Here is a 27497-nt window from a genome sequence, read left to right on the forward strand (position 1 = left end):
TTAATTTTTTCTTTTTCTAATTTATTTTATTACGAACCGTACTGCCACGTAGCTGTTAAATTATCCGAAAAAAAAAATGAGATATACATTTATTTGAAATTTAAGCAAAAATTTTGTAGATAAAAGCGGACTAGTTATTCTATTTAAACAAAAAAATATTTAGAATATTGATGGGAAAGAAATAGCACTCTAACTTCCTAGATAATTCAATTCGGCAATCTAATTCTGTTCTCGAGAAAGGATGCCTAGCATACTTCTTTAAGATACTCTTGCAACATTTATTATCGATAAATGTTTAACATGTGCAAAAATATCCGTACATGCAGTTGAGGGTAAGTCGCAAATAACATCGTCTATTCCGGCTCGAATAGAACCTGAGAATCGTTGTTTAATGTAAATCTCGCGATTTTGATTTTAAACTCGTAAGATTAAATGGACGGGCGCCTTTACCGATAAATTTTCTCTAAGTGTTGTTAGTAAAATGTGCACTAATAACGTCAGCTTCAAAATAAGGCACCATCCCTCTTTCTACCGTACCTGAATAAATATTTTTTTCTACATATGCTGTACCTGACGAAAGATTGCGAATCCATTTTAGAAATCTTGCGATATGTCAAGCAATGATAATTCGTTAGTAGCTTCTATAGCCATTATGTGTATATATTTTACAGTTATTTTGAAAAAAGTATAAAATATATTTATAATATTGTTTAAATCACATCGCGTGCGGTTCAGTTTGAATTATAATTTCGATATCTTGGTGTGACGTAGCATTTATTTGTAAATACTCTGTATTTTGTATATCTGCTTATGTTCGTACATGTGTTTAACGTAGCGCCCGGCCTCTCGTTCTTCTCGTTATGCTATCACGTAGAAATGCAAAGGGAAGTGGAGATATGTTAAGAACGTGATATATTGCCTACTTCCTCTCACACTCTATACTACACATATATACATATGTGCAGACGGCTTGGTTGGATTTAGATTTTGTAAAGCGTTGTAAAATATGTTGGGAGTTTATGGATGTTACAAGATATATACGCAGATCTTATCGATGTATACTTCAAATTGTTGGTGTGACAAATATCTGTATATGAGATTGCATAGTGTAGATCATATTTTCCGAAATATACGATTTCGTTAAAGTTTCGGGAGTGCAAGGTAGAAGGACACGGGACAGACGAACGTTAACTATTATCTATACATCACAGAGATATTATATGAACTCGAGGAATGGCGGGAGTACATACCGAGAACGATTCATGTACAACGGATGGGATTAAAATACGGAGCTTACGGAGCAAATTTGCTATTTTTGATAACTCCAAATGTTTAATAAATCGGACGGCGAGCAAATCCTAATGTCTATCGACACCGTTGTTCGTCTTCTTAAAAAACGAGCTTACCGAAGTTAACTGTTTCTCTGTCTCGTGCGTCCGTGCTACATTCGTCACGTTAAAAGGGAGCATTTACGGCTAATAATCACCGCGCAAAGCACATTGCGCTGTCGGAGTGTGCGGCAACCCGTTTACGTGTATGATACGAATAAGACAATGTAAGACGTTTCGCGACGGCGAGGCGCTATGGAACGAGAAACAGGGGTATCTCGTGCGTTACACGGGAAGCAAGACACCCTCGATAAGCACACCCCTCCCCGCCCCGCTCCGACCACGTTGCATTTCCGAAGCCATCACTCTCGGATCCCCCATCTCCCAATCGCACCTTTAGGCGAGAGCAGCAACAGCATCGGCGAGCGCAACGGCGGCGACGGCGGCGGCGGTGACGGCGGTGGCGTTGTTACCTCCCCCCCGTCCCCCATCATAGTGCATTGTACGAAGATATAATAAAGCATGAACCGCTGGAACACATCACGAGTCGTCGCACGTCACCTGTAACGCGATCTTTTGTCCGTGTCCGCCGTAGAAATAGAATCGACGAACGTCGCACACAAGAAGAACTCTCTGTCTCTCCGTCTATCCGATGTACACACACTCACACATACCGCACACCGACGTGTTCGGCATGCCTCCCCTTCCCCCGTATTGTCATTCTTCCCCGCTACATGCCCGTTTTGTCGCTCACTTGTAACGATTGCGTCTGATCGTTGTTGGCACTTTATTGCCCTGCACGAAGACATCTCGAGCGATGCCATCGAGTTCCCGTAGATCTCGTTAAACGTCTCGGGGAAAATTAGTTCAATCTTTTTCATCGCGATTCGGTGGCGCGTGAAAAACCGACCGTCATGGGACACCTCGGAAAAAGGGAGTTTCTGTCATTTATTACGAACTGCAGTAATTTCGCGTATCAATTTGATTAAACCGGTATACTGCGATTGGTTTTTTTTTTTTTTTTTTAATAATGCAAGAAAAATATCTTAATTGCTCTTATTATTGCGAATTGTATCGGAAATTTAACATATAGATTAAACATATAACAATTATAGTTTCCGGCAGCGCGTATCTTTAAATGGGGTATTTTCCGTTTTTTGCCTACGACCATCTTTTAGAAAATACAGATTAAACACGTGATGCACCGGAATCCTATTTGAAATTGATCCTTTGATATCGCACGACTTTCTCGGATTTCATTCTCGGCACGCGCGCATCTTCTGCCTGCCGATCGGTTTGTACTCTCGATTTATGACGTACCAGCTTCGTGAAAGATATCATGGGAAACGAAAATATGACTCGACGTTCCTGCGATCGCGTGCGAGAGAGGCGTCTATAAGAATTTTGTGTCGTCGGGTGACGTTCACAGTAAACCTAAAGCGATGCTGGTTTCTCAGATAAATCCGCGAAAACGATAGAAAAATCTTCGGTAACCGCAATCCATATTTCACCTCCTTTCATCAGACATTGCTCTTCGTTTCACTATCCTCACCCACACATCGTATCACCTCACACATTCTGTGTTAATTGCAGTATGCGTGGATGAAATAGGTAATCCATACAGTATTTTGACCCTTACAGAAATAAGTGAAAGATTATTTCACAAGAGCACAACTAGTTTTTCAAGAGACGTATCGCAATGCAGTGCTAAATTTACAAATTATATTTGATTAAAAAAAATATTTAACACATATAAGAATTAAAGTGTAAATTAATCGTCGTGTTAATTAACTTGTTGAGCATGTTTTTCAAAATTGCGTTAAACTCCAAGAAGAACATCATTATGAGACGCAGTATCACAAGATATTGGCAATTGTTTAGAAAGGTCTAGATTTCTCAATTATATTTGAAATCAATAACGACGATGGAAAGTATATACCGGTGACAGTGCGTACGTTGGAAATTCAATTGAGTAAGGTCTACCGCTATCGCTGTCGTAATAGACCGCTGCGAAATTTTCAATCGAGTTTATTCTGCACTGCGATACGACTCTTTTTTTTCTGTCTCCCTCTTCCGAGAGGCAAGCCCAAAGCCTGGTTCTTCTGGTCTTGCGCTCGGAAGTAGATAGTCCGGCCCCGATGGAAATCGACAAGAGGATTCAGCAGCATCAGCAGCAGTCAGTCCACCAGACGAGTTGTCGATAGCGCAGTACCTGCTATATCACTGAGTAGAATTGTCTTTCCCAGTGTCGCCTGAAAATCCCATCAGCGACATACCATCGTCAAACCTTCCCATCATTCGCCCGTTCATTTCTTCTTTGAAGTAGAGCGCAGCTTTCCAATGCACGTCGGAAACCCACATACCGAACCACCATGTCCATGCACTGTCCTCTGCGACGTTACTATGGAAACGGGATGGGCACAATCGCGCGGTGACTTTATTCGAACAGTGCGGCCCGAAGTTCGGGGAGGCGCGTTTCTACCGAGCTCTACGGAATCAGTTTCATAAAAGGGACTCGCGTCATTATTCCTCTCGTCCGAATCGAAGTGAGATAGGAATTTGTAATCAGATAGGATAGAAATTTCCGTGTTGCAGCACATGGATCCTATCGGCGACGAAGAAAACGGGGTACAATATCGATTTGTCTAAACGGTGTTTGGCTCATGGTAAATTTTAATTTGTTCAAATAATTAACTTTATCGTCCAATTTGCCTTCGCACTATTTTACGCCCCCGAATGTGATTTACTAACGAAGGACATTATTATATATATTTAACTAATTAAATATATTTAACTGATAACATTGTTTATACCGATGATTAAAATTATTAATGAGCAAACTCCAAAGGGGCACTCTAGTGTAAATTTCACGTCAAACTCACGAACTGAAGATAAAACTGAAATACTGATCACAGTTAGCAAATATATTATGAACCCAATTCGTAGAATTTCTTTATTATAACTTGTGTGTTACGTTGTTGTTATTTTGTCACATAGTTGTACCTTTTATTCACTAGAATGATATTATCCATTAGTTCACATTCACTCACTTGTATTATAAATCATTGTCACCCATTTATTCCCTTGATTATTAGAGCATATAATATTATTAACGAAGTGTGACGATTAAATTAAACACTGGAGACTGTAAAGCACTCGTGTCTCTCGTCAATATGAGAATTCCGTTAGAGAAACAAACTCCGTCTGATCCGAGATTTAAAAAGCTCAGGGTCGAGCTTATCGCACGAACGTATCTGTTTGCTTACTATACCTCGAACGGTGGTGATCTGATCGCAAATTTTACCGCGCAATCTCGGAGATAAACCGCGAGAACTTCTACCAGCTTGCTCCCGCTCGAGAGTGTTTTATTCCCAACGAAACAAACACGCGAAGGAACTTCTCAATCACGTAAAACGCAAGGCGTACCACCGAAGCATTAGAATGCTGCTAATTGTACCAGTCTGCATTTGATTCCTCCCGACTCCCCGACAGGAAGCATTGAGAGTTCTCGCTCGAAACTCGCATTTCCGCGCCACGCTCATCACACGTGCCGCAGAACTGCGAGTTCGAAATTACTTCGTACATTCGACTCGCAGCAGGTGTTGGGCACACACCGGTGAATAACGATAATCTATGCGTGTAATATCGTACTTCGTACAAAATCTAAATGAGTGTGCAATAATTAACGATTGTTGCTGTTGTCTGCTTAATTAGATTGCATATCAATAGTGGTATTCTTCGTACTGTATCAGCGGTACTTGCGCAACAATAAAATGCAGACTATATATAAAATATATACGAGTCAATACTTAAAACACTTTTTTATGCTCCGAAATAGTATAACTTTGTCATATATTACAATAGGTTTGTTTGTGTTGCTTGAAACCTTAAATTTTTGCGCTTGAAACGAGATAAATATATTATATTATAATATTCGAGTATTGAAGAAGGAGAGAGAGAGACAGACAGAGAGAGAGAGAGAGAGAGAGGGGGGGGGGAGAACGAATATTTTAATTGCAAAAAGTGTGCAACCAACACAAACACAGACCTGTTGTATTCTTTAATAATTGAAAGAGCCGAGTTATTTAATTATATCGCTGATTCAGTACAGAGAACGCGGTTGCAGGTGGTTATTTTGGTTAAAAGCAGATATAGTCTCGACAAGCCGACATTTCGGTGCTGCAAATTATTTCTTTCAAATTATTTGTTTATTACGAAAACGCGTGAGATTCGTCTTTTTTTTTTTTGTATATCCGGAAAATCTCTAGATCTTTCGGAGTTACACAAGCGGTTTCACACCACCAATTTGGATATCGTGCGCGTAGATTGTGCGTGGGAGCCCAACGCTTATAGACGTCGAGAGTACGAAAGGGGCATTTGTTCGATATAATACGAGGGGATCTAGTAAAGCCTGCATGTGCAACACAGCAATGCGCACCGTGCAACTCGGAAGCGTTGACGCGTTGACGTGACTCAACCGTAGGTGCTGTTTATCATTGATTGTGTCATTCTTATTCACATTTCTTCTCCCCTCGCGCGCGACGTACGCGTGGGGGAGGGTCTCGATTAATCCATATTACGCTTTGGTGCAACTTTGAAACATGATTAATTAATTGATCTTCCTTTTTTTCTGTTTCCTCAACACTCTAGTTGTTCAGGATTAAGCCTCTGCCAGTGTTAGTAAGTACCGCCACTTGATCTGGTGTGATTGGACTGCTGTAGTTAGAAGGCTATGCGTACATATACTTATATATTATATTTATATACACACACATTATATATACATGCCTCGTACTATCTCTGTTCCTATATTATCTATACACGCCATCGCTGAAAAGTAGGATTTTTCCTCGGATTTTCGTGTTTATCAATTTTTCCTTTTAATCCCGCGCGTTTTTTCTCCCTTTTTTCGCAACGCTTCGCGAAGAGTTCTCAAGTGCGAGTAACACGTATCGATATGTTCGCTTATACATGCCTTCGTATAAAAAAATTCCTATTTGCATGGACGCTCAGAGAAACGCTTTAGAAGTAAAAAATGTCTACGAAACGCAGTAATTGGACCATATATAAGACTTGTTATTATTCTTTCGATTACATAACGTAAAGAAGCAAAGCTGTACAAAATAATTTTAAATATATCTAAAGCCTGTATAATTTTATATAATTTTAAAGACTGTAATGACGAAATAAAAAAATGGCTTAAATATATTTAGGTCATTTTTTTATTTCGTCATTACAGTCTATATGAAAAACTGAAGTATAAAGCTTTTGTTAAATTAAATTCTGCAGATGCAAATAAATTGTGTAACAACTATTTATATATAATATTGTTCAAGAAAATATTTTGTATTGACAATAGATAAACTTAACAGTCTTTCCATTCGTCTGAGCGTCCGTGTATTTCTTGGCAAAGAAAGTTCTTTCGCTTCTCAAAGCACTTGGCGTAATTCATGGAAACGTGGTCAACCTGTTTGAAAACGTGCTCGAACAGGTTTCGATATTTTCAAAGGGAACACTCGCTAACATGATGCCAACCGAGACACGCTATTTCCGAAAATGTATAGACGAAAAGTGCGTTAATAGTTTAAACGCGCCACACGTTGGCAGGACGATGTTGCGATTAACCGCGAGTATTTGCGAAAGAATATCGGTATATTCTTGTACATTTGATTACTCACATCCAGAATTTCCGAAATTGCGGAGCCTAAAATCTTACATTCGTCGTACGATCTGAGAATTAGGAATAAACGTAAGTTGTTGAGTTTTGTACCATGATTCAATAGACTTCCAAGACACTTAATTTCTATCCATGCGCATGAAATTTTAACTCTTTCTGTATATCGCATATCATCATATTTATTTTTTTTACACTTTTATCAGTTATGTTCGACCATAGGATATTAACCGTGTACTTTTCGGAAGTTACGGCAATCCCAAGTAAACATATCCCTAATAAACTACGAATGTAATTGCTGTGTAACAATTACATTTGTATTTGCTAGGCAGTTTTATTAATACACAAAAAAATTATCATGCATACGATCTGTACGAATATTAAAATCGATCAGCCTATTAGTACATTATAAATAAAGCCAATGTCAAATGTGTGTAATTATATTAAATGCCACGTTATTGAACATATGAAGACATGATAAAAATAATATTACAAATTGACCGTCGCGAACAAAGCCGCAAAATATATTCAATTGGTGTTCTGTATTCGTAAATTCTCGTCCGTGTGACGTATCAGTTCTAATTAGTGCACGGCCATTAATTAGTTTGGAATTGTTGATATTCTGGTATATTCAGAAAGATATCGATATATTCAGAAAATTCCTAGTTGTAATTAAAACCGATACAGCTGCGAATATCTATATATACGGATGAGTAATATTCGTACAGAATTCAAATGGACTGTCGTCCTTTACTCAAATTTTCCCTTTCCTTACATCTCTCCTACGTCTCTCTCTATACATTATCGGAAATCCCCGCAGCTCCGTTTCGGGAATGATACCTACGTGCGCTAACCGGAAGTACAGCCACTGTTCTCGTCACAGTGTGCAACCATATCGTTTATTACTTACTGTACATTATACCATCTCATGCGCCGTTCTTTACTCACACATTCATGTAGTGGCCGCGTGCATATCTGCATCGTGCATATCTTCGGTATGCGTGCGTGCGTGCGTATACGTGTGCGTCTGTCCTTGCGCGATGTGCAGCAATTACAATGCTTGAGCTTCTTGTGAAAACGGAATCACTCGTATGTCGTATATATGTATGTATACCTTACAGTACACGTACTACGTATTGCGCATCACTAGACGACCGAATCGTGTCACTGGTGATATTACGACAAAAAGCTCGCGCAACAAACTCCCGTGTTCCTCCACAGTTAACGAATTCCCACCCTCACCCTCCGATGCCAATGAGTGTACCGATTGACTGTAAAAGCCGTGCAGGCCCTAAACTAAAGTCGATGACCTAACTGCGTAACAACTGTAAAACGTCTTACAGCGACGTTTCAGAGACCGGCGAGTCTACATTTTGTCTGAAAATTCATATTCACGTGCCCTAGTCCTTCTTAACTTTTAAGCGATGTGGCGAAATCGAGCTACGAATCGATCGCTGGTTATCTCGAGACAACGTGTATGAAATTGTACTTTATTCATTTGCTGTACAACACTGTGTATAACGTCAACACTGCAATTCGGACGAACTTGCGTGCGCTCCATTTGCCATTGATACTTTGTACATTCTCTACATTGTACTGTTACTCTTTGCAAAAGCTATTGCCAATGCTTACTACGTCGCATCTTTCGCTTTCCTTTCGCAATACCTAGATTCATTCGCTATATCTAGCGCAGCGCTGTGTAGGTTCATCAGCGATCGATATAGCCGTAGAACGATATCTTAGTCACGTCTAATGGTCGAAGACCTATTGTTGTTAATTAAAGTCTCTCCTTACTAATCCAATGGATGTTAATGATTTCACATAAGATGCACATTATCTTTCCGATTATTTCACATGCTATGTTTCTCACTTTTTATCATAGTTTTCTGTATATAATTTTTTTCGTTACGTATATCGACACGAAGTGAAATCCTTGACGTCGAACTTAACAGTGATTAATAGCAATAACATTAAGCTTAAATTACTCCTAAAAAATTTTAACGTGCTCTTTGCTACATCAACAGATTTTCGTTCGAGCGCAGTTCGACTACGATCCGCTGGAGGACGAACTCATACCATGCGCGCAGGCTGGGATTGCTTTTAAGACCGGTGACATTCTGCAGATTATCAGCAAGGATGATCATCATTGGTGGCAAGCGCGGAAGGATAACGCGGCTGGTTCCGCGGGTCTTATCCCTTCGCCTGAACTTCAGGAATGGCGCATCGCTAGCATGTCTATGGAGAAGAACAAGCAAGAACAAGGTAACATAACTTCGCTATCCACTATGTTGGTCTTTTTTGTGTAAAAGTACTTGTCTTTAGAACACGAGTACTGTTCCCGATATCAGATATGTAAAAACGAAGGACGATATTTGCGGTTTCCGTTATGTCGAAGTCCTTTTTCATCGCTTAATGAGGATATCGATCATGTTTCTCATCACGTTTTATCTGTTTGATTGTTATCCCGTTAAATGAATGAAGCTCTTTAAAAAGAGAAAGAAAATATATTCGATATAGCAGCTATGAAAAGTATTGTTCTAAAGTGTATACCCTCTTCATTTTATCGAACAATTGAGCGTAAAAGGAAAATTTCCTGACGATTTTGTTGTAAAAGTATTTTCAATAGTGATCCTATTTAAGCGTCCTCCGAAAGAATCATTTTCTTTCTCTAGCGTTGAATATGAAGTCAAACGTTTAAGATAAGGATAATTTTATAGAACTTGCGAGAATGAGTGCGGTAATCACTGGTTCCAGCAGATCGCAGAAGATCTCTTTTGAGCACAGAACGGGGAATCAAAATTTCGCCGATTGAGAAAATCGTAATTTCGTGACATTCTTTCATCGTTACTCAATTGACCCATTATCATTCAATCATATTTAATGACTCCGCTCAACTCCCCCTGATTTTCATCAAATCATTGCTGCCAAGAAAAACGAATGCTGATGAAACACGATGTCGTCTGTGTGTTGTTCGATGTATACAGATTTTCGATGGAGCATGTTATATCGTTGTTCTCAATCAATTATAGTAAAATGAGATGCGTATTGATTTCCATATTGATTAGCGTATCATTCATTCACAGACGGATTAGGTAATTAGCAATGCTAGTACTCGAGGCATTTCAAACAGAAACAGTGTTTGATATTATTTTTTGTACTTAATAAATTTTCACTTATTTCTGATATAAGAAATGTAAAGAAAATTTGACACTTCTTAATTTTTAAAGAATGGTTGATTTTACGTAAAAATCATGTACGTATTGATTATTCTCTTTCGTAATAATAATCTTTCTAAAATATAACAATATCTGTATAAAACAAAATTAATAATTAAATAAAGTACATATAATTAATAATGAATAATAATTAATTTTGCTATTTAATTTGTATTGTGTAAATATTAACTTTCTCATAATCTAACAACATATAATGATAGACTAACAAATTTAATATATAAATTTCTCAAATTTACATCTCTCTTTCATTATTTAATGCTAAATATGACTATGACTACAATTGAATACAGTTTTTATGTTTAAACAAATATAATTAGATAAAAACGTTTAGATATTTGGATATTTATTAAATTGTAATTGATTACACTTAGAGGCTTTTTTTTTTAAACATTACAGCTTGAACCGATTTTATAATTCAAATCCTATCCCACGTAACATATAAATCCGTATCGATTTCGAATCTTGAAGCCGGGTACGAATGCCTAAAGCCATTCCGGTTTGGCTAAAAGCATCTATCATCTCCAGATGGTAGAAATAAAACACAAACGTAATCGTTACTTTGGATAGTTACTGATCCATGAAATTTTAAGATGCTATTGCGTTAGTGTTAAATATAAATCTTACTTTTGAAGAGATGCTGCTATATGTAGAGGAGACTGGGATTTATTGGCATTACGATTTATTTATGTAATTATGGCAAAAGAAACAGTGGAAAAGTTATCGCAAAATATCTTTTTTTAAACATAAGTATTATTCCTAAAGTTATATTTAAATTAAACAAGTATTATACTACTAATAAAAAAGGGGGAAAATTTAATTAAAGAGGAGGCAAGTAAATTTCCGAGTATTAAAAAATTTCATACACTGAAAAAAAAATTTACTAAATTGAAATAAATATTTTTTCAAATAGTACCATGCAGAAGTTTTGTAAAAAATAAATAATATTTATTTCAAATAAGATAATATTTTCTATAATTTAGAAAATGTATTATATGTATTTTCTAAATTATAGAAAATATCTTATTTGAAATAAATACTATTTATTTTTTACAAAATCTCTGCATGGTACTATTTGAAAAAATATTTATTTCAATTTAGTAAATTTTTTCAGTGTATCAATGTTCTTTTTACTTTAACAGAATGAATCTAAGTCACATAATATTAATTAAAAGAAAAAACTTTGTTATACGATATGTTATTTTGAATAATAACAAGTAATTTGTTATAATAAATTGATTGACATCAAAGAAATATTTATTTGCGATTTGTTTTTTATGTCTATTACATTTTTATTAATTTAATATACAGTTTTATATAGGTATAATTTACCGTCATATGTGACAATTCACTCTGCCATTGGCTCAAGCTGATTATATAATGCAGTATATTCGTATTTTATTTATTATAAGGAAACTATATTATGTATAGAATGGTTCCTGGTTCCTGGCTTGAAGAAAGGTTTTTTTTACCACATTAATACATTTGTTTAATTATAATAATTAGTTGTTTAAAATGTGAACTGCCGAAATTGTGAAAACAAATGTCCTAACACAAGCCCTGGTCTCCCCTATAATAAACTGGCAAAAGTAATGAAAAAAAGTAGAGATATAGAGCGTATCGAGCTATATGCAAGATAGTTTATCACTTACAAAAATTTTTTATTCCATATTTTATGATATATGTTTAATAGCTAAACTGGTTAATCTTAAAGAAATATAGATCCCGATAAAGCATCAAATGAGGTAGCATGATAAAAATAAAAGGAAGAATTTCACGATTTCGAAATGTAACGTTAAAAATCTAATTGCGGATTGTGGCTGAAGTCATGCAAAGCTGAATCCTTTAAGAATATGTAGCAAGAAAATTTCGTTGCCGTACATATATATATATATCTACTTATGCGCCTGCTGGTGTAAGTGGGTGGCATGGAGGAACGGATTAGGAATAGACAAATGGAGAGCTAGCGCATACAAGAATAATTAGCTGCAGTGATATATCTGTTGTTTATATGTGTTATGCGGGGCTAGATGCTGAAGGAGAAGGTGGATGTTCTTCTCACACCGAAGGCTGCGACGGCTCGACAGGTACGTCTCTGCCTTCAGGTAGACACGTGTAGAGTCACGTAGGATGTACTTTTAGACGCATGAAGTACAGACCCATGCTTCTAACACACGCATCAGTACAGAGAGGAAATCGAAGACGGAACGAATGTCTCTCAGCAGCTTACGGAAAAGAACACACGAGGCTTTTGCTTTCAAATTCATTTCACACATGAAATTATTATCGGAAACTCATAATATGAAAGTACGAATAATACTTAGATTTTATGCTCATAAATAAAATCAATGTGAATAAAAATAAAATAAATATTACGCACTTTAACAATATTGTTGCACAATAATTACCGCGCATTTTGACTTTCATTGCTCAGTATACGAGTATGTAATTAATTGTGTGAAATTTTCGAGACTTCTTTTATGATTATTAATTTAGATTTATATATATATATATATATATATATATATATATATATATATACAAAAATAAAATGTACGTATTAATATTTACAAAAAATTTGCAAAAAATTTTATATTTAAATTTTTACTTGGAATTAACAATAAATAACTCAACATTATTTTTAAAAAATTTAAAAAGTTCTAAAAACCATATGTTTTACTTTACTGTTAGAACTTATGTAAAAAATGTTACGTTTATTAGACAGTAAGCAAATATTTATGCAACATATGTATACTTAATGATAATTTATTTTCTACAGTTGCAATTACACAATCACAGTGAAAAGCAACATATTTTTGTAATTTTTAATTTTACAACAATTTTATCTTTTATAACTTAATAATTATTCTTTAAAAATAAGCTTAGCGCATTGATTTAAAAGATATATGTTATTACATATATAAATCTTTATAAAATTGTATTAAATTACATAATTATAAAAGTATCTCAACCAATGCATGAAAATATGAATGTTTGTTATATAAATTCTTTGCAAAAGATAATGAACACGATACAAAATTAAGCATTAATAATAAAAAACTTCTAAAAATTTTCAGTTTTCAAGCCTATGTAAATGAGACATTTTGTAGCGTTGCGAAACATTATGAGAGAGTATCATACTAATTATAATTTATTAATATGGATACTATGTTATACTCTGCATTATAAATTAATAGATGCTTTTACAGCGTGCTTTAATGCATGCGCTGCAAAACATTCCAATGCACTTATGCTTATTTCACACAATATCACTTGCAAGCGTACGCGGCAGCACGATTACAACTGGGATTTATAATAGATAATTAATTAATTGTTCTAAATGTTAGTGAGTAATAATACTTCAGGAATATCTTACTAAAAATCTCAGAAATGACACTTTTTCTCAATGTTGTAAAATTTCTAGATTTTGAAATAAAAATTTTTTTCACGACATTCATGGCGTTTACATATCTTTGTCTATCTCTTTTTAATTGTCTTAAAATTTTGGCAAGATATTGTTCTTTGCACAATCACGCAAGCTATTATCCGCAGCTTCGATATACATTGTAGTCATATACGAATCTCCTTAATATTTATTTTTGCAGTAGTTCTGTGAGCGTAAAAATAATACTTGCGAGGTAATTCTATGGCTCCCCGATTATGATATCTATTTAAGAATTCACGCATCACTTAATCATAGACCTTACGTTGTCATCTTGTGACCTGCTGGAACACCCCTTTCAATAGGACTCCCAAGTGCCTTTGGGCATGGCTTCCTTCAGACTGGCTGACTGAATGAAATTCTTTTTATAATCAATAGGCAAGAGTTTGCTTGATCCAGGGGCCGATATTCGCAGAGTAGTTCATTACATCGTGTTAGCATTTTTGAGATGCTCCGGAGGATTGCTAACATTAAAGTGCACATATCGGATGCATACTACACAGGGTGTCCCAGACCACTCGTCTAGTACAACTCTTTTTCAAATAAAGGGAAGTAATTTTTATCAAAAAATTAAAATAATAAATTGGATACGCTTTATTAAATGATAATATTTTCAAGATTTAACCGTAAATGGATTATTCGAGTTGGATATTGAATTTTTTAAATATAATATGTATTTTTTATTGCAGATTTGGATTACATGTAGAAAAAAATGAAACGTTTGTTTTAAATATTTTTTTCTGGAAATGCTCTTCTATTAAAATAATCTTAAAAGTAAATGTGAAAAAATAAACTTAAATAAAAAGAAGTTATTTTTAGAAAAAATATTTGAAACAAAATTTTTTTTTTGTGTAACCGAGTCTGCAAGTAAAAAGTATTTTCTCTTTATTTTTAAAAGGATGTATAAGTGATCTGGGACGTATTTTCAATGGGATAACACCATAATATAGGCGATACATGTTTAAGATATGTAACATCAGAAAATATTCTAGTTATGTGAATAACTCTTCGTGTAACTACAAAAAATATCTGCCTTGTTGCCTCTTATTCGATTTTTGGCGATATATAAATTAGGGAACACACTTCGATAATAGATATTATAAACCATGAAAAGTGACTATTATTTTATTGGCTGACATAATTTTTGATACACGTACACATTCGTGCGCACAATTTTACGAGTTCCGTAATGCAATGATCACAATATTGTGAGCGTCCTTCAAGATCGGTTTAACGGTCGTTCATCGACACTAGGGGTACAGAACTCGTTAGTTAGCACGGATAATGGATTTCGTAACATAACACTTGCATAGTAACTTGCAAGTTTACATCGGATAGATGTTTTCGAGAAGAGATAGCTTCATCTCCGGTTTCGTTTATACATATTAACGGTCTTTTTTATTTTGCAGTAAATTGCTCAATATTCGGCCGGAAAAAGAAGCAATACAAGGATAAATATCTTGCAAAGCACAACGCTGTTTTTGACCAGCTGGACCTGGTAACCTACGAAGAGGTCGTGAAGCTTCCTTGTAAGTTTTATTTGCAATCTTACTAATTCACATAAATTAATAGAAAATTAATGTAATGTAATTATGTGACATAATGTCTATTTTTATACACATCATTGTTAACACTTTTAGTATTAGATTGTCTCAATATTCATGTATATAAAACGGAGTTATAATTTAATTATATATAAATACACAGTGTAATATTTACAGAGAACATAAAAATGATTATTAATTTAAAAAATTTATATTTTTTTTTTTTACACACAGATCCTGCCTTTCAACGGAAAACTTTAGTATTATTGGGAGCACATGGCGTCGGTCGACGACATATAAAAAATACAATTATTTCCAAGCATCCCGATAAATACGCTTATCCTATTCCGCGTAAGTGTCTGAAGTTTTTTTGACATGTTAAATTAATAAAATATTTTTTATGATTATAGGAATATATAAAGAATTCAATATTTTGATATATTTTATAACTATATAAAATATATATTTATTGGAAGATTTCTAAAATATATTCTTTTCATAGATACAACGAGGCCTCCACGAAGTGACGAAGAAAATGGTCGTAACTATTATTTCGTATCACATGATGAAATGATGGCAGATATAGCTGCTAATGAATACCTCGAATACGGTAAATTGTGCCCACGTACTTTTTCTTGTACTTGAAATTTATCGAAATAAATTAATAAATATATGATTAAAGGGTCACTAATACCACTTTTAAGATTATATTTTTCAAACAACTAGAGCTTTGAAAACATAAATATAAATTATAAAGTGTCTTTATCAGATTATACACTAGTTTTTATATTATTTCAAATTTTGCAATAATTAAATTTTTTTAGCAACTTTGCTTTATTAATAATTTATTAATTGACAGAAAGAATTTAAAGAATTTGACAATAAAAGACCATTTATTATTAATTATTTTGAAGCAGAAAGCAATAAGTTTTACAATTTTTAAATATCAAAAATAATTTAGAGCCGTTTTAAAAATTAATAAATCTAAAATATTTACTTTATGAATAGGTACACATGAAGATGCTATGTACGGGACAAAGCTAGAAACTATTCGCAAAATTCATGAAGAAGGCAGAATGGCCATATTGGATGTTGAACCGCAGGCACTGAAAGTTTTACGGACTGCTGAATTTGCACCTTACGTCGTTTTCATTGCTGCACCAGCATTTGCAAACGTTACGGATGTAAGTATGAAAATAATTCTACAAGATTAAAAGCTAAACTTATATATTGCATATTTCAAATATTTTTCCCGGAAACTGCAGCTCGCGTAATAATATAAACGTAACAATCTACTTCATTATAATATGAAATTTTGTTATATGCGCTAGCAATATAATAAAAGCAAAAATTTAACATTTATTAATTAATACTAAAAGTTAAATAACGTTTTCTTTATTTTAAATAATAATTCTACAACAATTACAATTACGAATATGCGCTAGCAATACAATAAGAGCAAAAATGTAACATTTATTAATTAATACTAAAAGTTAAATAACGTTTTCTTTATTTTAAACAATAATTCTACAACAATTACGAAAATGAGACGTATGTTAATCATATATATTTATTTGAGTGCTTTTAGTTCGTAAAACACGTTTGTAAAACTCTGCAAGTATTTACATTTGTATGTGCAAAATATTTAAAATTAAAACAATTATACGTTTTGTCAAATATATATATATATATACATAAGAATTGCCAACGTACGTTTTTTAATTGCAATTTTAAAAATTACATTTATTTCGTGCACTATAGCGTATAATTAATCCAGAACAATGTATCTAGAAAGAATATGCTAATCTATCTTTGTAAAACATAAATGTGCTAGCCTTAAAACGTTTGCTACGTAAAATGAGATTAATGCTCAACAGAATTTCATACAATTCACATAACGTAACAAGTTACGAACCAAAGAGCTTTATTGAAGAGTACGTACAGAAAGTACTGATGTATGCAATTCTCTAACTCAATTGAACTCGATTCTTGATGTGTGATGCGAGTTAGGAATGCTTGCACGCCAATTAAGCAATTAAGCAAACCGTTCAATGATTTTAAAATGAATTATGGATTCAGCGGATTAATCGGGCAAACAATTACTGCTCCACTTGTTCTGAGTGACTAGTCGACCGGTTGCAGTCCATTAATACACTTTGAGAGGAAATCATTAAAAGACATCGAATTCTGACGATCATATAATACACATAAAACATCTGATCATACGAATTAAATGCGTATTATCAGATTATACACATTACTTTTATAAAAAAAGAACATGAAATTATTCAAACGTATAATGAAATTATCTAGCGCGAGGATATATGAAAACTTAATTTAAAAAAAAACAACAAAAAGATGGATAATATTTTCAAAGAATTACACGAAATTTTGTTTTGAAAATTTCTACCGATTTTTAAAATATACAATAACAATTTCTGTAATAATATCGCTTGTGCTTTCAGTTCGACGGTAGTTTGGAGCGTCTGGCAAAAGAGTCGGACATGCTGAAACAGGCGTACGGGCATTTCTTCGACTTGACCATCGTAAACAACGATCTCGACGAGACCATCGCCCAGCTGGAGGCCGCGATTGAGCGCGTCCACACGACACCACAATGGGTGCCCGTCTCTTGGGTCTACTGACAGCGGTCTTCGCCGATTCGTCACATCGTCACCACGGACTGTAACGGTTCATCGAGGATGAAACAGTGATCGCTGGCGCCGTGACGATCATCGTACCACGGTCGTCCCTCTCGTTGCGAAGGTACGTCAACAGCTACCGGTGTTCAGCAGGAATATGCCAAGGTCACCCACGTCACGCCAATACACGTGGAACGTACCAGCAAACGTACCAGCAAACGTAACCGCCGCCGATCGGCTCGACGGTGAAAACGATCGAAGTGCGTGACTATACGATGGCCGTGTGTTCATGAATTTTTTTCCATTGCTGCGTATTGTTATTACCAGTTACGGGATACGAGAGGGAGACCAGTGATGTATCGATAGTCATCCTAATGTCGATTGAGCATTGCCACGGCGACCATCTGCTCACCGAAGCGTTGGACTATCCAGAAATGGAATGTGTCATCATCGAGCACGACGAAGATCAGTGTGACGGCAAGGATCGTCACGTGCGTCTAAAAACGGACGCTTTTTTCGCGGACCACCAACTCTCTCCTGCATCTCCTTCTCCCTCCGTTCCGTCTTCCTCTCCCTCAAAATTTCAGAGATTAAAGGATAAGACAAGAAGCACCGATCAGCTGGGAACTTCTCTTAAACGAGACTGTTGAACGAATGCGTTGTCTTTCTCTTCTACTTCGCGCAGTCTGTCGCTTTTTTCGACACATTCCTGGCACGATTTCGGCGAATTCGTACACGAATTTCTTGCAGTTCGCACACTTAATGCAATCGCGTTTACTATGAACGCGAACTAATGTGCAGTGATACGGTAACGCGATAACAAGCATCAAAGCATGTCGCGCAGAATGTGGAAAAACAAACGAGAAACAATATAGCCGTTCGTACTTCACGCAGACATCAATCGAACGACTGCATCTTCGTACCCTTTACTTGCGGAATCTATCGATTTTCCGTAAACTGTACTTGCCTCCTATCGTACTTTATCGTAATTACTTAATGAAAAGAAAAGCTAGAGATCGTGCGGCATGGCAGTGCCCATGAATACATATATACATATATGTATATATCTGTGTATATGTGTGTGTGTATGTATACATATATATTATGTATGTATATATATGCGTATGTATAGCGAAAAACGAAGGTCTTGTCGCAATAATCGAAATCCACGTTTCTCTGATTGTTCAGCTAAAAGAGAGAAAGAAGATAAAATATGAACTGGTGTGCTGCCGGCCGTCCGTCATTTAATTGTAACTTTAAGCAGTAGAGAATTTCGCCGGTTTCGTCTAGTACTTCTGCTAATATCTAAAGAGTGTTCATCTCTTGTCGCGGCTACCTCTACCGCGGCGAGATCTATGCGTATGCGCGAGCGCTTCTTTTGCCTTTTATATCTTTTCCGATCGATTCTCGTTTCTTTTTTGTCTTCCTCTCTTTTTCACTTTCTCTCTTTCTCTATCACTCACTCTAATCATTCACCAAGCTTCTTTCACCTTTCTACTTTTGACAATCGAGACCGCCGTGCACTCGCCCATCATTCGTCGCTATCGTTACTCACGTGACATTCCCGGTCGTAAAATCAAAGATGCACCGCGTCGACTGACGATCTTGTATTTTCTGTACGCAGACACACGAAACCGTACCGCACATCCCGGACGAATGCACGGACGGCGGATACCGCTCCGGCAGTGAGAATTATACAGGTGGCTTATTCTGGAGCACTTGTATGATTGATTAAGTTCGTACAAAGCATACACACACATTCACACGTACACACATGCACGCACGCATGCACGCAAGCGCACACCCACATACATACATATATACATACGTACATACATACACATATGGGCACACGTCAAAACTACAATGTCACTCGGTTCGTATTACTTACACCCTCGTACAAAAGCGCATAATCGAATGACGAACAAAAAATGCGGATTTATTATAGGATATTTATAAAACGTAAAATTCAGATAAATAGATAGTTTACCAACTATATGAAATAAATAATGAGGACAACACATCTCTTCAGTAAAGAGACACACACGTACATTCACGCATCCTTACACCCACACAACTACTCACATACCTATACACACACATGTAATACACACGCACATAATACATACGCACGCAATCGCATGCGCGCGAGTGCAGGTTTACAATATACAGATTTAACAATTAGGTAATTAATTTACAAATAATTAAAAAAATTAAATGTATGACTAATTAATATTAAAGAATTATTAGGAGACTAATAGGTGATTTGCATATGCATATATGCCCGTAGAACGAAGGAATGAATGCGTGTGTATATGTGGACGTGGTGTGACAGTTGAACATTGCATTTATCGCGAATCTGTTTGAGTTTTGGCTTCAGTCAATCTGTCCCTCTCTGTCTCTCTCTCGGTCGCCGCAACGATCTCGAAACATATAGACGAATTTATAGACTCGTGTCTCACTCCCCCAATGCGTTCTTCCTATTATGCGTGATCACGACAGGACGATACGAAGCCGGTCGTGGCAGAAGCGCTCGATTATTATATATTTCAGAAACGCATATAAACGAAGGGGAGGATCGCGACGTCTCGTCGACGCAATGTCATGTTTGCGAGGACCAGTGATTCGGACAGATTTGATTTTCACAAAGCCAGATGTGAATTTGCCGAGTAATACTCGTGCGATAAAAAGAAAAGGATTGCCCGTCGGTGTGATAGCGTTTGTATGCGAAAACGCGTGGAGCATGAGTCACAAGTGATTTTGTAATATTTCTTATAAGTTGTAGCTGCCATATCCATAATTAAGTATTAGGTGCGTTGAGTGATAATCTGACGACGACTGTTATGCTAATGATAGTGATGATAACAATGACGACGATAATGATGATAATGATGACGGTGATCGTGATGACCGTACGTGCTGCCGCACGTATGTCTCAGTTAATTTGGATGATTTGTGCTAAGATATTGAGAGAGACGACGGGTCTAAAGAAAACAATAAAAAGTTCATTACAATTATGTAATTATAAATAAGAGGAAGAGACGAAGAATATTATAACACGTTGTTAATTGAATTAATAAAATTAGCCCAAAGTAACGGAGAGATGTTTGATTTGAGCGAAATTTATTGACGTCTATGTTTTCGTTTCAACGGATGTCTTCTAGTGATATGGGTTCTTTTAGCTGATTCTAGCGCCGGTACAAACACATCTTCCGAATTGTCCGTCTTATTGCATTCTTTTTGATCCATAGGGAACATGTACTCCAAGTCGATGTCATACCTACGTATTAAAAATTTCATTTTTATTGATTTTATAAAATAACATTTGCTTCAGGTTCTTAAATACTTATTAATTTATTATAAAACAGGCGTTTTTTGCATAAAAATTTAATCAAATTTTGAAGAAATTAAATTTTCTTTTTTAATAAACATTTATCTGCTTGTATTAAGAGAGAAATAACATTTTAAAAATTATTTTATCTTGAAAATTATTTTTTGAAAGATTTTGATAAATTACGACAAAAAATTCACACAATTTTACTATAATCAGAATAATATCCGAATACCTAGGCAGTTTCTCTCGAAGATAAGAAATGACGTTTACCCCGAGGCTCGCTTCACGACTCATGATAAAGCTAGATAAATATCGTGGACTTTTACTTTTTTCAGCGCAATGCATTAGTAACGCCCAAGATTTATAATCCGAATCTAACACGTACGTATTGTACACTCCTTCGTCTGAAAAATAACATTCATGACATAATCATGTAATATAATTAATATATATATTTCTAGTGAATTATATTATTGTGATTTATATACTGATTTATTAAGAAAATATATTTTTCGGAAAGTATATCCTGAAAAAATTTAAAGCTGGCTCTAGATCAAAGTAAGTGAGTAAATACAAATAAATAACTTGCTTTAGTGAATACAAATGGTATTGTGAAAATAAGTTGTTTATTATAGTGCTTGCTTAGGATTCAACATTAGGATTTAACATCATAATAAAGCATTTAAATAAAAAATTACCTAAATTAAAAATAATAAAGTAATGAAAAATTAAAAAATAAATTAAAATAAATAATTAAAAAATAGTGAAGTGAAACATGAAAAGTTTTTTTTCATTATATAATATAAACAAATTGAAAGAAAATTTGTGTTATGAGATAATTTGCCATGGTATGTTTACATGATAACTCAGCGTGCATCCAATGAGCAGGTAAATCCGGCGAGGGGATTTTCCACGTGATATTACCAACGAGCAGCTCGTTAATGGGGTCATCAGTAAAACTGTAAGTGAAATTCATGGTAACTTCGGCGTTTTCGGGAGAAACAGAGAGCTCAGCTCTCATGCATCTGTACACGAGAGCTTCCTCTGAGCTTGCATAGTACTGTACTATGTACCACGATCCGAGAAACTGCAAGAAGGGCAAGGTGTCTGTTACGTGCAAGTGTATGTAGGTGTTAAGTCACGCGTGAAATAGGCACAACAATTTACCATGCCACGCTGATTTTATGCGCGCTAACGTATGCTAATAAATGCGTTACCAACGGGTCAAGCAATTGTACTCGATGGCATTAGAAACATGTTCAAGAAATTTTCCATATGATTATCATTTCTATTCCTTTCGAAAGCGTGACAAATCAAAATTTTCAAATTTATATTTCTTTTATAAATTTGCTTAATTTGTTTATTTTTTCTTGTTTTTCAGATATATGTGTTACTTTATTTAATTATATCGTTTAAAGATACTTGTAGAAACTAAATGTTTATTATATCTAATATATTAAATTTTGATACAAAAATTATTTTGATTTATTTCAAGAATTTTATCTTTGTGTAAGAAATTTATTTTCAATATATTTCTAATTTATTAAATTCACATTAAATTGAATTAAAAATATAATAACACAGTGAACTTATTTTAAATTCTCTACTAAACATAATTTTCTATTATTAATGTTCATACTAAATTGTGAATTTATATCGATAGCATCCTCTACGAATAAAACATTAAAAAATAAAGCACAAAAAGGCACGCTTTATCTTATCTGTGAACGCAACAAATTAGTCAGATTTATAACAAACGCGAGATATATATTTATATGTCCCAGTTAAAAACCTATCTCTTAATCACATGCGATTCGATTGAAAACGCAATGTAATGTTTTCAATACTTTATTTTTTCGAACTCGTATTAACTTGATCTAAATTTATGCCAAATAAAATACAAAAATGGTTTGAAATTAAATTATTTATTTTTCTTATCTTCATAAAGAAAACTAAAATGTTTCGATGTAAATATAAATTGCATTTTGCTGTATAATTTTCCAAAATAAATTACAATCCACTTTACTTAAAGTAAGTATCAACATTTATGACAAAAGAAAACCAGAGAAAAAAAACATGCATGTGAGTATCTCCGCGCGAAATAATCTTCCTATAAATACGTATCAAATCTAAAAATAAATCCGCCAAATGTAGCGCTGGAAAGAAAGACTACGCAAGTACTACTAATGCTAATCTTCCATATTTACAAATGATATATAAGATTTCAAATAATTATCCTCATGCAATATGTTTTTTCTCTTTTTCTTGCCATCTTATTAAAATTTATTGAATCATTAAATATATATTTATTGATAAATGCCGTAGTTTTCAATTACATATATAATGCATAATTATTTCTACCGCAACAACTTTATTATTATAGATCAATTTTCTATAGTTTTGAAAACAAAGTTATATCATTATTTCAATCGAAACAAAGTATAAAAATTGATTATACATCGTGACTAATCTTCGAATATAACTTTCCAATAAAAATTAAATGCAAAAAGTTATAAATTCCACAAAAGTTTACATTCTACAGTTATTTATCAACTCTTAATTGCTTGTTAAAAAAAACTTATAAATCAAAACAGTATATTTTAATTTTCATCATTAAGATTTGTGTTTGACTCTCTCAGTATAGTTAATTTTGTAATACAATTCAGTCTCAAAATCTGTCCAAAAGTTAACAGCGTATGCGATATTGTCTGTTGCATTTATTTGCGGTTATCCTCCAATGGAAATGCCAACATTTAAAAGACTTTACTATTTCTATTATACATTGATTCTAATGAATAATCGTGAATTATATTTCATATAATTATTATTCGATCAGTATATTCAACAATAATAAATATTCATTATCCATTTTTAAAGTCATATCACATTAATGGTGGATAATATATCAATTGCTTCATATTATTTTGCAACAATATTGCGCTGAATGAAATGCATTTAATACACATATGTTTTACATATATCATCATAGGAAGCTATTAAAGTGCTATTAAATCGGTGACCACTTTTATCGATTAAACTTTAACAATTCCAAATATTAGAGGAAGATTACTAATAGTGATATAGATTTCTTTATAAAGCAGTATTTCCTTATATCTCAGAAAAAATATTGCACGAAAACATTAGATTAATTAAAGAAATAAAAAATAAAAATCTATAATTTATAGTCTATTATGCCAGTTTTAAGATGCATTTTTTTTTCATTTTTGATTATGTGGAGGAAGTTAATCATTATAAACTGTATGAAATACTGTTACAAATTACTGTATCATTTAGTAGAAGACATTAGTTTACATTTATATTTACGAAGTTTTATTTTTGTTTAAGAAATACTATCTAAAAACAAAGTGATATTTCTCTACATTAATTAATACACGAGTTAATTTCTAAATGCATAAGTAGCTATAATTATAAGGAAATTTTTATTAATAATTTCTTTTAATCAAGCTAAAAACTTTTCTGGGGAGCTAATTCTTTTTCAGGCTATGAAAATTAAATCCCCATTATATTCCCAATTTCAAAATATAAAATTTCAATCTATTTCAAACATTGTTTTAAGGAAAAATTTACTGCATAACTCTATACAATTGAAATTCACGATTTTTGGATACACAAGGAAGAGTTCAAATTGTTGACCTATCTGCACATATAATATATCAGACAATATCTCTTTGCGCTTTATTATACATAAAAAGCAAGCTTAAATAATTAAAAATGCACAAAATTGGAAAATTGTTCAATTGTCAGGGAGTCCATACCTTAGATATATCAAAGTTGCGTATACCCTTTACTTTTGGACATTTGGTCTTATCCTCCCGTCTCTTCCAAACGCTGCCAGCGTCGTCGACAAGAAGTCCGATGACGAGCCACGTTATCATCAACCAGCAGAATTCTGAACGTCGTTGTGTTCCGGGATGCATCTTCACCGTGCATTCGGATTTCGTTCACAGCAAACGGACAACCAGCAGAATCACGCGCTGGATGTTTCTCCTCGACTGTTGGCGTTTTGCTCGGCGACTAGAAGCCACGTACATGCGAAGCACACGAAGAACGGATGGACGCGCGGTTCATGACTATTCCATACAGACGAAGAGGGGGTGGCCACTATCACGTTCCTCCCTTTGCATTCTTGCTGTTTCTTCGTTTTCAATCGGCAACTTGTTCCGCGCGCGTACTTGTAACTGGCGCCGGCTGGAGCCCAGGACTTGTAGGCGTGATCGCCGTTTATAGCTAAAAAGACACGCTCGTTCTCTCCGGATTGTCCCGTTCTCCAGCTTCGTTTCCCATGGTCGGGACCAGCGAAAGACCACGATCTTTTGCGATCCTTTCACGATTGCGAAGTTTACGATCGTGTCATCTCTCGTAAAAGAGTTTGCATTGCATTCATGCCGGTACAATGATCGGCATGGTGGTCTCACTAATACACATGATAATATATAATACGTGCATAAAGATCAAAATTGCTAACATGTATAGTTTTTTTTTGTACATATATAATTGCAATTTATACAGTTGTAACAATTTTGTTTTGTTTAAATTGAATAAATAAGCATTCAATTTTAATCCACGTTTTAAATGCATTCCGCTAATAACAAAACAATAAAATATTTCTATAATTTGAATGTATTTCAGTAAACAAGTAATATAAATATACACACACACATATATATGGTATCTATGATTATTATTCACTATACATAATTGATAATCGATTCGGTAATAATAGATCTCTTCGAATCAATATTAGTATGCAGCAACTCACTTGAAGAAAACGTGTTCAACATATGATATTGATACAAAAAAATTTACGTGTATGATAAATTCCAATTATACAAAGTTAAAATTATATCTTAATTATATAAAATTTATAGAAATTTTCAACTATCTTAAAACTTGTATATGTGTTATATATTTTTGAAAATTATAATTAAAAATAATAGATATTTTTTATACATTTTTTCACATACATCACATATTTCACATACATTTAATTTAGTTGTGTCAATTTACTTAAGAAAAAAAATTTTGTTTTACAATTGCTTAAAAGATAAAAAAAAGTAAAGTTTAAAAATTTTTCAATATTAAAGCATACATATTGTTGAAATTAAAAATTGAGTTGTCTTCTAATTTTAGACAGCTCAAAATTTTTTATTTTTGTCACTTGAACAAAAAAAGAACGATGTAAGATTTACAACTTTAGCTTATTCATCTAAATTTAGAAATTTAGCTTTTGTCTTTCCTGTGAGTAACACTGTGAAGTTTATCATTAGGATGAGTTGTTCGAAGAAAATAACTTTATCAATACTTTGACCGCAAATTGTTGAATTATGTAAGCTGTTTAGTAAATGATGATTATATATAACTTTTACGACATCTATCAAAAGATATGGTAGTTTAACACAACAAGTCTTTATAAAGTATATCCTTTCATACATAAGACGCTACAAGATTTGTTACAGGGAGTACATCCTTGGAATTTTTAATAGGAAGAATGCTTTTCTAAAAACAAATCATTATATTCTTTTCAAATACATAATATTTTTGAAAGATTCAAATATTAGGAAAGAATGAAGACTTTCTTTATTACATGATACAATAATAATGCATACAAATGCATAAATATAAAGGTATGTATACATTTTCTAGCGCGACTTTTGTCTTTTATATAAGATACATATAAATAGATATTTTTAATTATGCTCGAACAGTAAAACATAAAACATGCTACATTCCTACCACATGATAAACTTATCAATTCGTCAGTTTATTATTTTATCGCACATCCTTTCCCTCCTACACTACTCTACAAGTTCTACAGCTGCAATTTATGAAAATGTTTTGAAAGGCAAAAACTAATGTGTCATGGAGAAAAAAAAGAAAATAGTATAGAATATCAAGAATAAATTGTATCATATTGCTTAATTATATTATTAAATATTAAATATTAATATTAATAATTATGTTAGATTATTATTAAATTAATGTTTTACCTTAGCTAGAGAAGATACATATACAATAAAACCAAAGAAAACTAAATATCAAAATTTAAAAAAATAAAAAAATAAAATTGCTTATAATAATTTCATAATAATTAATATGAAAATTATGATTTAAAAAACTTAGTTTAAAGCAACATTATATTTTTGTGTGCTTTCCAGCAAGACACAGTGTAATACAGTGTCCATTAGTGTGAGAAAGAACATATTAATGTGTCTCACTCACACCAGTGGACAGTGTGTTACACTGTGTCTTGCTAGAAAGCACACATTATTTTCACGTTTA

The 27497-nt window shown here is 33.8% G+C and overlaps 2 protein-coding genes across 12 annotated transcripts in view; one reads left to right on the forward strand and one right to left on the reverse strand.

Annotated features, from left to right (window-relative positions):
• LOC105833113 (peripheral plasma membrane protein CASK) overlaps positions 1 to 20959 on the forward strand; it is a 189865-nt gene extending 168906 nt beyond the window's left edge. For 5 of the 11 annotated variants that reach the window (XM_028190825.2, XM_036288602.1, XM_036288604.1 and 2 more), the window contains 8 exons: positions 5979 to 6008; positions 9027 to 9264; positions 12266 to 12322; positions 15087 to 15206; positions 15456 to 15572; positions 15724 to 15831; positions 16230 to 16405; positions 17687 to 17866. In XM_028190825.2, coding sequence (XP_028046626.1) covers positions 5979 to 6008; positions 9027 to 9264; positions 12266 to 12322; positions 15087 to 15206; positions 15456 to 15572; positions 15724 to 15831; positions 16230 to 16405; positions 17687 to 17866 — 1026 coding nt within the window. Of the gene's footprint in view, positions 1 to 5978; positions 6009 to 9026; positions 9265 to 12265; positions 12323 to 15086; positions 15207 to 15455; positions 15573 to 15723; positions 15832 to 16229; positions 16406 to 17686 lie in introns of all 11 variants that reach the window. The other 6 variants (XM_036288605.1, XM_036288606.1, XM_012674565.3 and 3 more) reach the window with 5 other exon arrangements.
• Positions 20868 to 26180, reverse strand: LOC105833117 (apolipoprotein D). Its single transcript, XM_012674577.3, has 4 exons — positions 24974 to 26180; positions 22056 to 22284; positions 21430 to 21601; positions 20868 to 21143 (listed from the first exon to the last, which is right to left on the reverse strand). Exons 1-4 carry the CDS (start codon positions 25133 to 25135, stop codon positions 20987 to 20989), a joined length of 720 nt encoding a protein of 239 aa, XP_012530031.2. The 5' UTR covers positions 25136 to 26180; the 3' UTR covers positions 20868 to 20986.
• Positions 26181 to 27497: the final 1317 nt, after the last annotated feature.

This window comes from Monomorium pharaonis, chromosome 6 (assembly GCF_013373865.1).
Source record: "Monomorium pharaonis isolate MP-MQ-018 chromosome 6, ASM1337386v2, whole genome shotgun sequence".
NCBI classification, from domain to species: Eukaryota; Metazoa; Arthropoda; class Insecta; order Hymenoptera; family Formicidae; genus Monomorium; species Monomorium pharaonis.

What these genes read in the sequence shown, in the direction of transcription:
- LOC105833117 (XM_012674577.3), bottom strand. Translation starts at nt 25,135, where the DNA reads ATGCATCCCGGAACACAACGACGTTCAGAATTCTGCTGGTTGATGATA. An exon ending in GCAACTTTGATATATCTAAG is followed by an intron (nt 22,285 to 24,973) that starts GTATGGACTCCC and finishes CCCTTCTTGCAG; the next exon opens with TTTCTCGGATCGTGGTACAT. An exon ending in CTTCGAGAGAAACTGCCTAG is followed by an intron (nt 21,144 to 21,429) that starts GTATTCGGATAT and finishes TTTAATACGTAG; the next exon opens with GTATGACATCGACTTGGAGT.